Source organism: Mustela nigripes, chromosome 8, assembly GCF_022355385.1.
Source record: "Mustela nigripes isolate SB6536 chromosome 8, MUSNIG.SB6536, whole genome shotgun sequence".
Lineage (NCBI taxonomy): Eukaryota > Metazoa > Chordata > Mammalia > Carnivora > Mustelidae > Mustela > Mustela nigripes.
The window spans coordinates 17,093,998-17,109,011 of NC_081564.1; the positions used below are offsets into that span (position 1 = coordinate 17,093,998).

At 40.6% G+C, this 15,014-nt stretch overlaps 1 protein-coding gene across 1 annotated transcript in view; it reads right to left on the reverse strand.

The window, feature by feature from the left end:
• CORO1C (coronin 1C) overlaps window positions 1-15,014 on the reverse strand; it is a 73,660-nt gene that overhangs the window by 25,620 nt on the left and 33,026 nt on the right. Inside the window, exon 3 of the mRNA XM_059408619.1 lies at window positions 3,526-3,648. Within this exon, the coding sequence (XP_059264602.1) occupies window positions 3,526-3,648 (123 nt within the window). The remainder of the gene's footprint in view (window positions 1-3,525; window positions 3,649-15,014) is intronic.

The window sequence follows — 15,014 nt, forward strand, 5'->3', positions numbered from 1 at the left end:
GCTGAGTCCATCATATCTATAATACGATAAAGCATACAAGACAGATCAGGGCTCTCTAATTCACCCTCTGAGTTTTTGAGAACCCAGATTCTCAGTGTGGAAGAAGAGATAAAAATCCAATATTCAAGAGGTTAGGTTAAAACTAGATAGTCCATGGAGTGCCTGGGTGGGTGAGTGGGTTAAGTGCCTGTCTTCGGCTCAGGTCATGATCTCAGGGTCCTGGGATCAAGCCCCTCGTTGGGCTCTCTGCTCAGCGGGGAGCCTGCTTTCCCCCTCTCTCTGCCTGCCTCTCTGCCTACTTGTGATCTCTCTCTCAAATAAATAAAATCTTTAAAACAAAACAAAACTAGATAGTCCAGAATTTGAACAGGGAATATTAAGATGAAGTCACAACGTATTTTATCCTTGAAACTGTGTGTGTGTGTGTGTGTGTGTGTGTGTGTGTGTGTATTCCCCCCAACCCGCCCCATTTACTGCGAAGTCTTAAGAAAAAGAAAAAAAAAAAAAAGATCACCAACGGGGCACCTGGGTGGTTCAGTTGGTTAAGCGTGGGTTTTGGCTCAGGTCATGATTTCAGAGTCCCTGCACTGGGCTCCCTGGTTGGTAGGGAGTGTGCTTTTCCCTTTCCTTCTGCCCCCTCCCCCTACTCGTGTTTTCTCTCACTCTGGCTTGCTCACTCTCTCAAATAAATAAAATCTTTAAAAACAAATGATCACATGGTAACAATGAGCATTCCCAGCATCCAGACTGATCTAGAAATTCCATTTCTCCATTAAAAGAAGCCAGAGCTTCTGGGAGAAATGGCTGATATTAAGTGTGGGTGAAGAGATGTCCAAGATGAGCCTGAATACCTTCACATACCAAACAGCAAGGAAGCTACCGAAAACAAGGGGTTTGTCAAAAGAACTCAGGGAAACTTGAAGTTCCCACTAACAAAGACTGGATGACCTGAGCTTTGAGGTAAGAATCGTAATGAATTGGGGCGCCTGGGTGGCTCAGTGGGTTAAGCCGCTGCCTTCGGTTCAGGTCATGGTCTCAGGTCCTGAGATCGAGTCCCTCATCGGGCTCTCTGCTCGGCAGGGTGCCTGCTTCCTCCTCTCTCTCTGCCTGCCTCTGCCTGCTTGTGATCTCTCTCTGTCAAATAAATAAATAAAATCTTTAAAAAAAAAAAAAAAAGAATCGTAATGAATTAAAACCCACTAAATATGGGGATGCCTGGGTGGCTCAGTTGGTTAAGCAGCTGCCTTCGGCTCAGGTCATGATCCCAGCGTCCTGGGATCGAGTCCCACATCGGGCTCCTTGCTCCGCAGGGAGCCTGCTTCTCCCTCTGACTCTGCCTGCCACTCTGTCTGCCTGTGCTCGCTCTCGCTCACTCTCTCTCTGACAAATAAATAAATAAAATCTTAAAAAAAAAAAAACAACCCACTAAATATGTTCAAATCCATGAGCTCAAAATGAAATGGAAGCAGGGGTAGAGGGTGGGGGTGGGGAGAACCTAACAGGTCATCTTCTGAAAAGACAGAGAACCAATTCATTATCTTGAAAACTGGGTAAATAAAAGGAAAGAATCAAATATCTATCCTACTTTCCTATTTGAACAGTACTACTGGGCAATCAAATAGTATATAAGAAGGGGCATCACCTTACAATTTTACCAGCTAAAAACTGAAACAAAATAATAGAATTTAACATTACCATTTTGTGACCCCCTAACGATTTGTGGCATCTGAGTGGTGAGCATAGATAGCTGCACAAATCAAAAAAGAACAAAGACCAAACATCTTGGGATCATCGGCCTCTTGATGGAAGAACATAACACCAGCTACACAGTCTTGCTGAAAGGACCGAACCTGAACCTCATCACACTTCAGGATCCAGCTGCCAATTTGCAGGGAATTCAGAGGACAGAGGAGCATGATGAACTGAACCATTAGTGTGCAATCACCAAAAACTAGATAGCTAAAGGTGCAGGCCTAAGGTCAGGCTTCTTCATTAGATTCATTGTTAAGGACAAGAAAATAATGGAGGAGGAACCTACAAGATATACAAAAGATTTAGAAGACAAATCAAGTTCTTTAAGCCAGCAAAACTAAGCTACACTGTCTAGAAATGCTTGCTGAGGTGATTAAAACCATGAAGAACAGCAAGAAGTATTTAAGAGTGGGAGCAGTGGTTACTTTAGGGAGGGAGGGAGGGGTTATGACAGGGATGCAGCACATGGAAGAGTCTGAGAAGGAGCTGGGTGGGGGTGAGAGGGTATTCATTTCACTGAACTTCCTTCCCTGCTTACATGTTTTAGAACAAAAAAAGGGTGTTTTCTTTTTTTTTTAAAAGATGAATCAAACCCGCTTCTTAAGAGAAGTCTCAGTTTAAGATTTTGGCATCAGTGGTCTCAATAATGTTCCTTTTCCTTAGTAAAATGTGTCTGCAGTCATGAAAATGATCAATTTAGCAAGGCACACCAAGCAGAACAATTCCTTTTAACAGCAGCATATTTCATTATAATATGACTTGGCTGCCAAAATTATGAGATCACAGGAGGAGTTATCCTCGGCCAAAAATCCATGAGGAAAAATGGGTAAATGTTTAAATGACACAGTTCAGGAATTAATTTGTGTTTATGTACAATAATTTTAATTAATAAAACTTTCCAAACAATGTTTCTAAGTCTGGCTCAGGCGACAGAAAATGAAGAGGGAAATAACAGTAGTGTGGGTCTCCAACTTCTGCACCCGACATGCAGGAGACCACTGCATCTGACAGAGGGAGCACCTTCACTGATTTCTGCCCTTAGTGCATTACTCCCCAGAGGGACTTATGGTAAACATACTTTGGGCTAGGATTATGAATGGATCCAAACCTATAATTACACTTTAAGGCTAAGAAGAACATAATCAAGAATAAGCAGCTTTAGTTAAAAAGTATCCCAAAACCCAGTCTCACAAATAATCTACTTTTGTAATCTAAATGAGGGAATGTAAAGAACTCAAATGTCTTTCATGTTGTTTGTTTATCTGCAGAAAAAGGACTTTCTTAAGAGGGTCCAACTCGATAGAACACACCTTCTGACGTTAGCTTGGAAAGAAACACTTAACTTATTGCAAAACTTTACTATTCCCCAGTTATCTGTTACATATTCCTTTTTTAATGTATAATCTTCGGCATTTTTTATGTGTAACTTTCCACTGTAATAGGCCATTCATGTTAGCAGTTTTTTCTTTCCTTTTTGGGGAGGGAGCAGGCTCGTGGATCAATGGCATTCACAGAACGCCACAGAAAAGGTGTGACAAACATCAGCAAGCATGTACACACGCACATCCATACAAAAGAAGAAAAACAATACAGTACAATGTCTCTGATATAAGGGCTTACAAGAGGCTTATCTACAGATATGCTTTCATGTCACTCAGGGTATAATCCAGTGGACAATCAGAACTGCTATGACTTTCTCTGCACACATACTCTCTTTGGAAGTGGTGGGTGGGTCTCACTGGCCTGTGTGCCTGCCACACCCTGGGAGCTTACCATCACTGTGCAATCTTCTGAGCCACTGGCAATGACCTGATCGTTATGTGGGCACCAGTCTATGTCGAGCACCGGTCCTGTGTGGCCACATACTGTAGGGTAGGATTTGTCGATTCGACCAGTCTGAAAGGAGAGAGAAACAAATCTCCTAATTAAACACCAACACCAAAGAGTTTGTGTGTTCTCTCAAACCCATTTTTCTTTTGTTACCGCCACCCCAAACTCTCCAATGTCTATATATGATGACATTCACATCAGTCAGTGTCAACTAGTAGGAACTGTCAACCTGCATTTCTAGAAATAGTGACGGCCAAGGATACTCCACCAAATTATAAGAATCCAAATTTCTAGGGGTGCCTCGGTGGCTCAGTGGGTTAAAGCCTCTGCCTTTAGCTCAGGTCATGATCCCATGGTCCTGGGATCAAGCCCCACATCGGGCTCTCTGCTCGGTGGGGAGCGTGCTTCCTCCTCTCTCTCTGCCTGCCTCTCTGTCTACTGTGATCTCTCTCTGTCAAATAAATAAATAAAATCTTTAAAAAAAAATCCAAATTTCTAGAACCACAGAAGTTTTATTTAATCAATTACATTAATAAAGCAAATGAAAATACAAAATCTTTTCACCAAAATACAATTTGTAAATTACAGATGTGTTTTTACTATTAAAAACAACCCTTGGTATTATTTAAAATGTTAAATATAACTTTTAATAAAATTAACTAATACCCTTGAATATAATAAATTACCAGTTCTGGAAATGAATGGCATACTGTGAGCACACTAAGTTAGGGTAATAAAAAGAAAAGCTCTAGCTATTGCTCAGGGGCTAACGGACATACTATAATGTCTCAGTCTCTTCACTGTCTTCAATCAACGGAAGAGACAGCCAGATCTAATTAACACCAGCTTGGATCCCACCCATTATCTAGTCCACATCACATTAAGAATACAATTTTCAATGTTGGTAAAGCAGCCATCACAATATGCTCATGTTATTATACATTTGAATCTAGTAAGTCAATCTGGCTTATCGAGCTGATTTTGTGTTAACGAAGACAAATGCTATTGTTAACAACAGATACATAAAAGCTATTTCCTTTTTGAAACAGGTTAATGCCAGTCCATGCAGAGGTCCTATTATGCTCTAAAAGCAGTCATACAAAAAGTAATCACTGCCAAGCAAGACTGAACCTATTTTTTGTTGTTGTTGTTCTCCTCTTACTGCAAGTCATCATAACAGTGAGGTAAGGCTTCTCCGAAATTTTTCAAGATCAAGAAATTCTATGATTTCTCCACTTTGGCTCAACTGTGGAATCTCCAGAGAAGCAGTATGCTAAATGCAAAGAACATAGTATCCAGTCGGACAGATACGGGTTCAACTCCAGGCTCAATTACTTCAACAGCAGACGACCTTAAGCAAGTCATACAATCTCTCTCAGCTTCATCCATCACCTGTGATATGAGTAACAAGAATACCTATCTCCCAAGATTACTGTAGGGACTAGATGAAATAAAGTTTTTTGGCAAACCATAACTTAGTATTACAATTATCTGTGTAAGGTATGCAAAAAATTTAATTTCAGGTGCACCTCAGAGATATTGCCAGGTTCTGGTCCATATCACTGCAATTCAAGTGAGTCAAATGAAATTTTTGATTTCCCAGTGCACATAAAATTTTATTTACACCATACTGTAATCTATGAAGCATGTGATAGCAATAGGTCTAAAAAAAGACAATGTGTAGACCTTAATTAAGAAGTATTTTCTTGCTAAAGAATGTCAACTATCATCAAACCATAACAAACATAACAGTTATGAAAAAGTTTGAAGTATTCCAATAATAACCAAGATGTGAGAAAGACAGACACAAAGTGAGCAAGTGGTGCTGGGAAAATGGCATCAACAGACTTGCTCCACACAGGATTGTCACAGACCTTCAGTTTGTTTAAAAAACAAACAAACAAACAAAACCAGAATCACAGTATGTAAGTGCAGTAAATGAGGTAAGCCTGTATAGTACCTAGAATATAGTAAATACTCAATAAAAAACTACTGCCACTTCTTATTAGTTCTATATATATAATACATATGAACATAATATATTAATTTACTCCACCATTAAGAACTACAAATATGTGTCCCTTATGAACTTCTAGGGGCCAGACGCTGTGCTGAGTACTGGAGATACAAAAGTGAACAGGGCAGCTCCATCCTGGCTAAACGTGGAGTTCGATCAAACCACCAGTGCCAGCGCAGCACGGGACGTGCTCCAGGAGCACAGGCATGGGTGGCAGGACACAGAGAGGGGCATTCAACCAAGCCTGTGGGGGTCACAGTCTGTGGGAAGGTTTTCTACTGAGAATGAATAATTCTAAACTGAGGTGTGGAGATGGCCCCATCCACAGACCTAAAAGTCTGGGTTTTTCACATGCTCGCATCCCCTTGCAAATTGGATTTAACCCCGTTTGGATCTCCAGAACTGCATCACCAAAAAAGGAATCCTAGAAGAAAATGCCAACCAACACATTATATAGAATGGGGGTGTTTGTTATAAGGAGGGGTCCTCTGGGTCACTGACAGGCAGCAAAGCCTGAGTGGCTGGGAACCAGACGGCCTGGGCTGGCATCCTGGCTCCATCCTTTGCCCGCTGAGGCCCCAGCCAAATAACTTCATCTTCCAACCTCATTTCCTCATCTGCAAAATGAGACAGTTACAACTCCTTCTGTAAAAGCTTGTGAGAATTAACTGGAGACAAAGTAACAGACTTGGTACTTTCCCAGCACCTGAAAAGCTCCATATGCTTTACCCCAAAAGGAACAACTGCTGGAATCCACTCTATCATATCCCTGATCATGTCGCTCCTTAAAGAAGGAACTGCCAAAGAACACCTTAGCCACGTGGCTTTCCCTCTCTCCCTCCCTGCATCCTCACAGAAGCCCAGCCCTGACGCTATTACCTGCCACCCCTTAGCATTCTACTGCTCATACAGGTCGTAATGGAAATCACAAGTGTCCGTTTTATAATATTATGACATACAGCATACAAAATAATATGAACATTATATTAAATCCACCAGCTAAAAGACGGTGTGTCTCAGATTAGATTAAAATCAGTTATAAGGCATGTTTAAAAAATCATAAACTGCCGAATTAAAAACTAAGAAGGTCACTAAAGGAGGGTAAGGGTATAAAAATATGTGCCATCCAGCCATGCTAGAACAAACTTTAAGGTGCAATGCATTATTAAAGATTACTATCACTACATAACATTTAAACAATTCACTGGGATGCCACAGACACTATGAACTTTAACTTATCTAACTACATAGATTCAAACCAATTACAGCAAAAGCTGAGAGGACTAGGAAGAGAAAATGACAAAGCCATAATGTTAGAAGATGTTAACGAAGACTTACTCTCAGGCAAACAGACAAAAATTAGCATGAATATAGATGACTCTAGCAAGTAACAAGCTTGATCTAATGGACTTATCCAACCTTAGAGCCAACAGTTTAAAATAAACATTTTTTTTCCATGCACACATTAAACATTGCCTTTTTAAAATGACCTATTAGGGGGTGCCTGGGTGGCTCAGTGGGTTAAAGCCTCTGCCTTCAGCTCAGGTCATGATCCCAGGGTCCTGGGATCGAGCCCCGCATCCGGCTCTCTGCTTCGTGGGGAGCCTGCTTCCTCCTCTCTCTCTGCCTGCCTCTCTGCCTACTTGTGATCTCTGTCAAATAAATAAATAAAATATTTTTTTAAAAATAAAACAAAATGACCCATTAGGATACCACAAAGCAAATCTCACGAAATACCAAGGAATCAATATCCTGTAGCCCACTTTTAGAGTACAATGCAATTTAAGTAAAAATTAATAGAAAAATATATAAACACCAAATCCCCAAGGCATCTGAAAAAATTCTAAATTTATTAAATTCTTCACACAGAAAATTATAATGGCCAATAGAAAAAAGTTAAAACTGATCAATAAACACTGGACAATTTGTGGGAAAGAGCTAAAACAGATCTCCTTAATGGAAAATCAGTAGCCTTAAATGCATATATACAAAGTCTGAAAATTAAAGAGAAGTTAGAACATACAAAGAGCACACTCAAAGAATGTAAAATTATGAGAAGAAATTAACAAGAAATAAATAATAAGCCAAACTGATACAACAGGACAGAGTAGAAAAAGAGAGAAAGCACTAATACCAGTAATTTTAAAAAGCATGTAACTTACAAATATGGTCTAAGTTGACATGACATGAAAATACTAGGAGTAATATCTGATAATAAATTTGAAAACATGGGACGCCTGGGTGGCTCAGTTGGTTGAGCAGCTGCCTTCGGCTCAGGTCATGATCCCACATCGGGCTCCTTGCTCAGCGGGGAGCCTGCTTCTCCCTCTGCCTCTGCCTGCCATTCTGTCTGCCTGTGCTCGCTCTCCCCCCCCCCTCTCTGATAAATAAATAAAATCTTAAAAAAAAAAATAAATAAATAAATTTGAAAACATCAGACGGATAGGCAATCTCCTAGAAAAAAAAAAAATCAAAAGTTTTTCAATAAATAAAAAACCAGAATAGACCCCAAACGATGAAAGAACCAGGAACAGAAGTCCACATATTACCCACCTCCCCACCAATCATGAACAACAAAAGCTACTAGGCCCAGACGGTTTTACTGGGGGACTTTACCAAACACTCAAGGAAGAGACCTCAGAGAAAACTTTCAGAGAACAGACAAGAGGAACACCACTGAACTCCTTACATGAGGAATGTCCACCCTGACACAAAAGACGGTGTAAGAATAAATGGAAGCCAAATGACAAATACATTTATTGATGCAAACTCAACAACCACGACCACCACCTAACCAAATTCTGCAGTGTGGGTTGTTCTCAAAAAACATAAGCAGAATGGAAAGACAAGCTGCAGAAAGAGAAAAAATATATATATATGCAACATCCTGACTGGACAAAGTTAACAAATAACCTAACAGAGTAACAGCAAATGGTAAGAGCAAAGAATTCCCAGGGAAGGAAACCTAAACAGCTTATAGATGTAAGAAAAAATACTGCTCTCCCTGGTAATCAGGGAACCACAGATTAAAATGATCAGGTAACACTGCAGACCTATTAAAACTGGCAACAATTTAGACATCTAAATACACGGTTGCCAAGGGATGTCAGGAAAATGGAACTCACAGGAGATTCTCCTGCTGCCTTTTGAGAGCAATCCAGATACAGGTGGAGGTGAAGATGCCCACCCCTGAGCATTACCACGTGGGACTAGGTGGTCTGTGGGTAAAAAAGGTTCCCAAGTTTTACCAGAAAGGATATTAACTGCAGCATTGCTGGGAATAGTGAAAAAAGCAGAATGCAATTTGCTTTCTTGGTATGGAAATAAATATGACTTACATAAAAGTTTAACACATATAAAATAATAACCTATAGACAGATAGATACACATGTAATGAAAGTACACATCCCAAGTTTGAGGAAATGGTTAACTCTGGTGAAGGAGAAGAGGAGGAAAGAAGAATGGAAATTTAGCTACATCTGTTATACTTTATCGTTTTTCAAAAACAAGAGGTATGAAACAAACAGGGCAAAATATTAACATCTGTTTAATCTTGCTGGTAAGTATGTGAATGTCCTATTACTTTGTTTCCTATTTTTTAAAAAAATAATTAAAATGCAATAGAGTTGAGAAACACACCAATGTATTGTTATCCGGCCCCCAAGAGTGTACTGTTATTAACTTTACATTAAAAAATCTTCACTCCCAAGGTAAAGATGTTTGTCTCTCTGCACTGTTTTATCTGAGTCCTTGCACCCTAACACTCTCCCTAGCAAACCAAGTCTGGCATCTTTGATGGCAAAGTATAGTCACTAAACTTTGAACTTCCAAGGACACAAAATAATTTTTTCCAATCTGGATTAAAAAGAGCTTTTATTCAGATACACTAATTTTGAGGGCAATCTGGAAGTACTAACACAAGTTATTCTTAATTCTACTGAGAAGCTTATGAAATGACTTTCTTTTTAAGGTGAAAATTATATAATCCTCGTGTAAAGATAGTGGCAGTATTGCTCATGAAGTCAGACATTTAAGAATAATAGTAAGCCTAGCTGCCATTCTCGGCCTAGTGCCCACAAGTTCACTAGTGTTTTCACAGGAACTTGAATGTCATTTAAAGAGCAACTGCAGTTAACTGCCCTCCTTCCTATCAAAAACAAGCACTTGTAAGAATAGCTAATACTCGGGGTGCCTGGGTAGCACAGCTGGTTAACAGTCCGACTCTTGGTTTTTTCTGCTCAGGTCATAATCTCAGTTTCATGAGATCAAGCCCTGAGTCCGGCTTTGTGCTCAGTGTGGAGTCTGCTTGTCCCTTTCCCTCTGCTCCATGCCCCCAAGCCCTGCTGCTCATATGCATGTGAGAGAGAGAACTCTCTCTCTCTCAAATAAACAAGCAAACAAATTGAATTAAAAAAAAAAATAGCTAACACTTTCAGAATGCTTCTATTTCATGCTAGATCTTCATTAGATCTTCATTCTCACAAAGCTGCTTTATGATAGAGCAACTTTATTATCCCCATTTTCTAAATAAAGAGATGGAGTGAAGAAGGGGAGATCTGAACATCACTGACCAGCCAGCCATACAAGATTTTCATAGGGAAAAAATTCCCATTAGGCTACGGGTTGTGAAAAAGGCATGAAAGTCATGTTAAAAAATTACAGGCAGCTGGTCATCAGAAACAGAGTTAATAAAAAATGGTATCCTGCCAACAGCTGTTTCCTCTGGTTGTAACATCATCACAAATCCTTACAACAAATAAAACAGGGAAGGTAGCATCACGTTGCAGCAGAACAAAAAGGGAATCGACGAAATGTCTGATAGTGGTAAAAAACGAAAAAGGGAAGCAATGCGAGAACTGGCATTTTAAATGTGCACTGACTGTTTCACAGACAGGAGGCTCACCACACACAACTCAGGGTCAGCTATCTCAACTTCAAGGGTTATACCACTGAATAGCTTCTTACCCATAACAAAATCAATCAAAAGAAAAGCACAACATATTTTATCCAATGAGTACATTATTAAAAGGGTAGAGCTGGGCAATTATAAACTGCTGAGAGCGCGAGTGCATGGAAACTGGAGGAAACCATACAATAATGGCCTTATATGGTAAAGATATGGATGAATCATTTCTGAGAAACACTGTGCACGAGGATCTAATGAAAATGCATTTCTCATTCATACACATTACACATCCTCATTCATCATGCAGTGAATAGACCGAGGCATCCATATCTAATTGCTGGCTTGTGAAGGACCACTCAGAAGGGACACCCACTGCCAGTCATGGGGACAACACAGCTCACCTGCACCTCTAAGCAGCACAAGTAAGTGAATGCTGAGGTTAGAAAAAAAGAGTTACAAGAATTTAATGCCCGCCCCCCCCTTTTTTTTCCCAATTAAATGGTCCTTTAAGTACTACCTGTTTTCCAAGACTTACATATAGATTAATTTCATTTACTAACTAATCAGGTCACTGTCTTCTTAAGGATGTGTCACACATCAGCTGCATCATCTAGAATATCACTCATTTTCTAGCATGGAATTGCAAGTTTAGCTGAGAACAATCCACCACCATTTAGACTCCCTGCTTTAAATAATGTTTAAAAATTTATCAATTACTTACTAGTCCCTGCCACTTGTCACAAAAGAGCTCTTATTGTACCTCTCTAGCTAAAACTCCAAGTGGTGGGAATGGCCAGCAAGTCAACTCAAGTAGCAAAATGACCAAGATTACCAACGGCGCTGGCCCTGTGCCTAGTTCATAAACTTGTGACATATTAGTGAAATAGGTCAGGGCACTGGCTTACGGACTGTCATTATCTAAAAGATCCAACAGCCTACCCAGGGCCCAGCAACATGAGCCCCAGGGAAAATTCAGCCTCCAAAGTGTGTGTACAGCTGGCAGAGGGGAGAGGTGTGACAGCACAATTTCCATGTGGCTGGCCCGAGCTGAGGCTGATGGCTTTGACATGTTCCAGCCAGCAACCCTCATAGTGGCAGAAAACCACCTAGACACTACCACTATCATTTACTCTGGGTTTGGGGAAAGTTCTCAAAAATTTCAAAACAGCCACAAAACTCAAAAGAGCTCCTGGAAACTGATGCTTCAACTATATCCAGAGTTAGGCAACACTTTCCTCCAATAGGCATTTTTGCAGAAGGGAAAGTAAAAAGCAAAATTTAAGCACCAGTAAATACATTATCTAACTGCTCTAAGAAGGAATGATTGTGATTTTAAATAACCTTGAAAACACATTCCTCCTGAGGCATACCAAATTCACTGTAACTCTTATAACATGACATTTCTAGTTGTTAAAGACACTTCCCATCAATTTCAATGGTAAACTGTAACTTCTGCCACTTACATATCACAGTGTATCTTACTAGTTTCTCACACCTCATGTCAAAAAGGAATCCATACTTAGGAAGTACACAAAGTGCATTCATCCTACATGCCAACGGCAGTACTGTGCAATCAAGAAACTCTAAAGACACATGAACATAAGTGTATAGAAGTGTATAGAAGTCTTCTCACACATCTCTTACTATAAAGGAACTCTACTCTGTGATTTTTTTTTAAGATTTTATTTCTTTATTTGACAGAGATCAAAAGTAGACAGAAAGACAGGCAGAGAGAGAGGAGGAAGCAGGCTCCCTGCTGAGCAGAGACACCACCCCCCCTCCCAATGCAGGGCTCAATCCCAGGACCCTGGGATTATGACCTGAGCAGAAGGCAGAGGCTTTAACCCACTAAACCACCCAAGTATCCCTCTGCAATGTGTTTTTAAAGGAGCTGATAGTATACCAGAGGAACCTGCACACATTTTCAACCTCCCAAACTCTCAAAATTCAGCACTGGGAAGCTTGCCCACATGACTTCTGCATTCTATAAAAGATCATTCAAAATGACTGTTTCTTAACGTAACAACAACCCCCAAAGTAATAAACATTTTTTTTAAGATTTTATTTATTTATTTGACAGAGAGAGATCACAAGCAGGCAGAGAGGCAGGCAGAGAGAGAGTAGGAAGCAGGCCGCTGAGCAGAGAGCCCGATGCGGGCCTCGATCCCAGGACCCTGGGATCATGACCCGAGCCGAAGGCAGCGGCCCAACTCACTGAGCCACCCAGGCGCCGGTAATAAACATTTTCGACCCTCATGTTCGCTTGCTTAACTGGGGCTAGGGAGCATCTAGTGGGTCCTTCAAATGCACGCTTTCGTTAAAGCCACAAAGGATGCTGACCAGCAGGCTTACTGTTTCTCACAATAACCTAGGTTTCCAAAAAGTTAATAAACTTCCACAGTGCTGAAAAGTGACATGTTAATTCTACTAGTCAAATCAAGTATTCTCCTTTAAGATGCTCCACTTATCCCTCATACAAGGTCTTTCTAGCTGACATCCCAGAGTTCAGTCATGCAGACCCACACTACTCCAGGGTGTGGGCTTCTGACAGCAGTTCACACTGTCCCCCTCAACCAGTTCTGCACAGCAGCTTTCCAGCGCCTTTCCAACCTCTGATCCGCAGTCATCTCATCCAGCCTCTTCGAAATCTGTGCTTATTATCCAGCCTGACTGCACTACCTTTGGATATAAATGTCTAAAAAGTCCTTCCCTATCCTGACTCAAGGAACAAGAGACAAAGATTTTCCAAACTTTTCGTCCCTACTTTATATATTTTAGGGAGAAAAAATGCTGGTCAAAATAACTTTATATGCCCAGAGTTCAAAAACTTTATCATTCTGTTCATACTTTAAAAGATCTTTTGTAAGGCACTGATAATGACTTCTTACTGGCCTCAGAGTAATACCCTGAGAATTTCTGAATCTCGACAAGGAGAATGGTAAGTCAAACATGTGCTTGGAAGCAAAGGAAAAGTTTTCAGCCCAGGCATAAGAGCTCTATTCACACTGTGCAGAGCTCAAAGGATGTCTACTGAAGTTTTTTTCAACTTCCTTTTTCTTGTTTCAGTATTATTTATGTGGATAAATGTTCTGTTGAAATCTCTTCGGGCCCTACTGCTCCACATGAAGAAGCTACAGAGTCTGTGATCGTGGGACAGGGCAGAGTGGCACAGGGAACATGACACGGACTTCTACAGCAGACCGGCAAGACTGAGATACACAATATATGTCTTGCTGACAAGCTGGCCACTGAGAGGGGCTGCTCCAGATCCAGGACTAATTCAGCCTGGGGTGGTTTTACTTTAAGGGAACCAAAAACACCAACCTTAAGGGTAAGCAGAGGAGCCCTGGAATCAAGCACACAGTTTGGGTTACCCAGTCCTGTCAAGGAAGTGAGATCCTAGAGCTGCCAGAGAGAGGCAGTGTGGCTCTGTAGAGAGCTCATTTGCCTGTGAGCAAAGAACAGGCTTTATGGGCATTAAAAAAAAGTCAAGCAAATTATTTGGCATCATAGGTCCTCTTTAAAACCTGGGTCTAATACCACATAGACCATTTTAAAAGTCTTAAGAATATGAAAGAAGTTACTGTAAAACTATGGATTTCACAATCAGAAAGCAAAACACTGGAAGTTAACGTTTCCTTGCTCAACCATGCCTAAATATGCCATAGTGCAGAGAGACACTGTATTTCCTAACAATTTGTAAAGTGAAAACCTCATCAATAGACACAAAATTCCATATACTTCTGGTCTGAAAATAAACACAAACTAGGAATCCAGGATGAGGTAGAACCCAGTCAACATAAAATTCAGTTCACAAGCAAAAGCTGAAAAGCAAAATAACTACTGACCTAAGTGCAAATATAGGAAATTAAAACAAATTGTTCAATTTCACATCAGAAAGGAGAGTAATCAGTTGCCTAACCCCCTGTATTCAGCGAATGACACTGGGGATTTCTCCCTTAGAACCCTCTGTGAATGACAAAGAACTCCAGAGCTACCCCCTTTCAGTCCAAACCCTGCAGTGGGTTACGCACAAAAGCTTCAGAATAAAAATCCACCCTCCTGGAAGTAGAGATGAAAACCAGAAAAATACTATAACTTTTTTTTAAAGGTAAATGCCTTGCAGTTCCCTTCATGTAGTAGTTACGAACAAGCAAGAAGATGGGAGTAGAGACCCAGTTCTGTAGACTGTATCATTTACTCACAACTTAAAAGCTTAGCCAGATAAGAAACCCAAGTCACTGGTCCTCTAAGAAAGCCAACACGTGCTCCACCACTCACCCTCCCAGCTCAGCTTCCCCTGGACTCCACTCAGGTCCCACCCCACCAAGTACAGATATTCAACTCGGCAGCAGAAAATTTGCTACATATGGCTATAAAGGAGCCTTCTGGACAAATCAGGACTGTAGATATTTGTCCATTAAACCCTGGGTCTATTTCAGAGTAATGTGTGTTGGAAACCTTTTCTTTACTGCTTTGCCAGACCTGGGTTATAATGTTTATACAGTG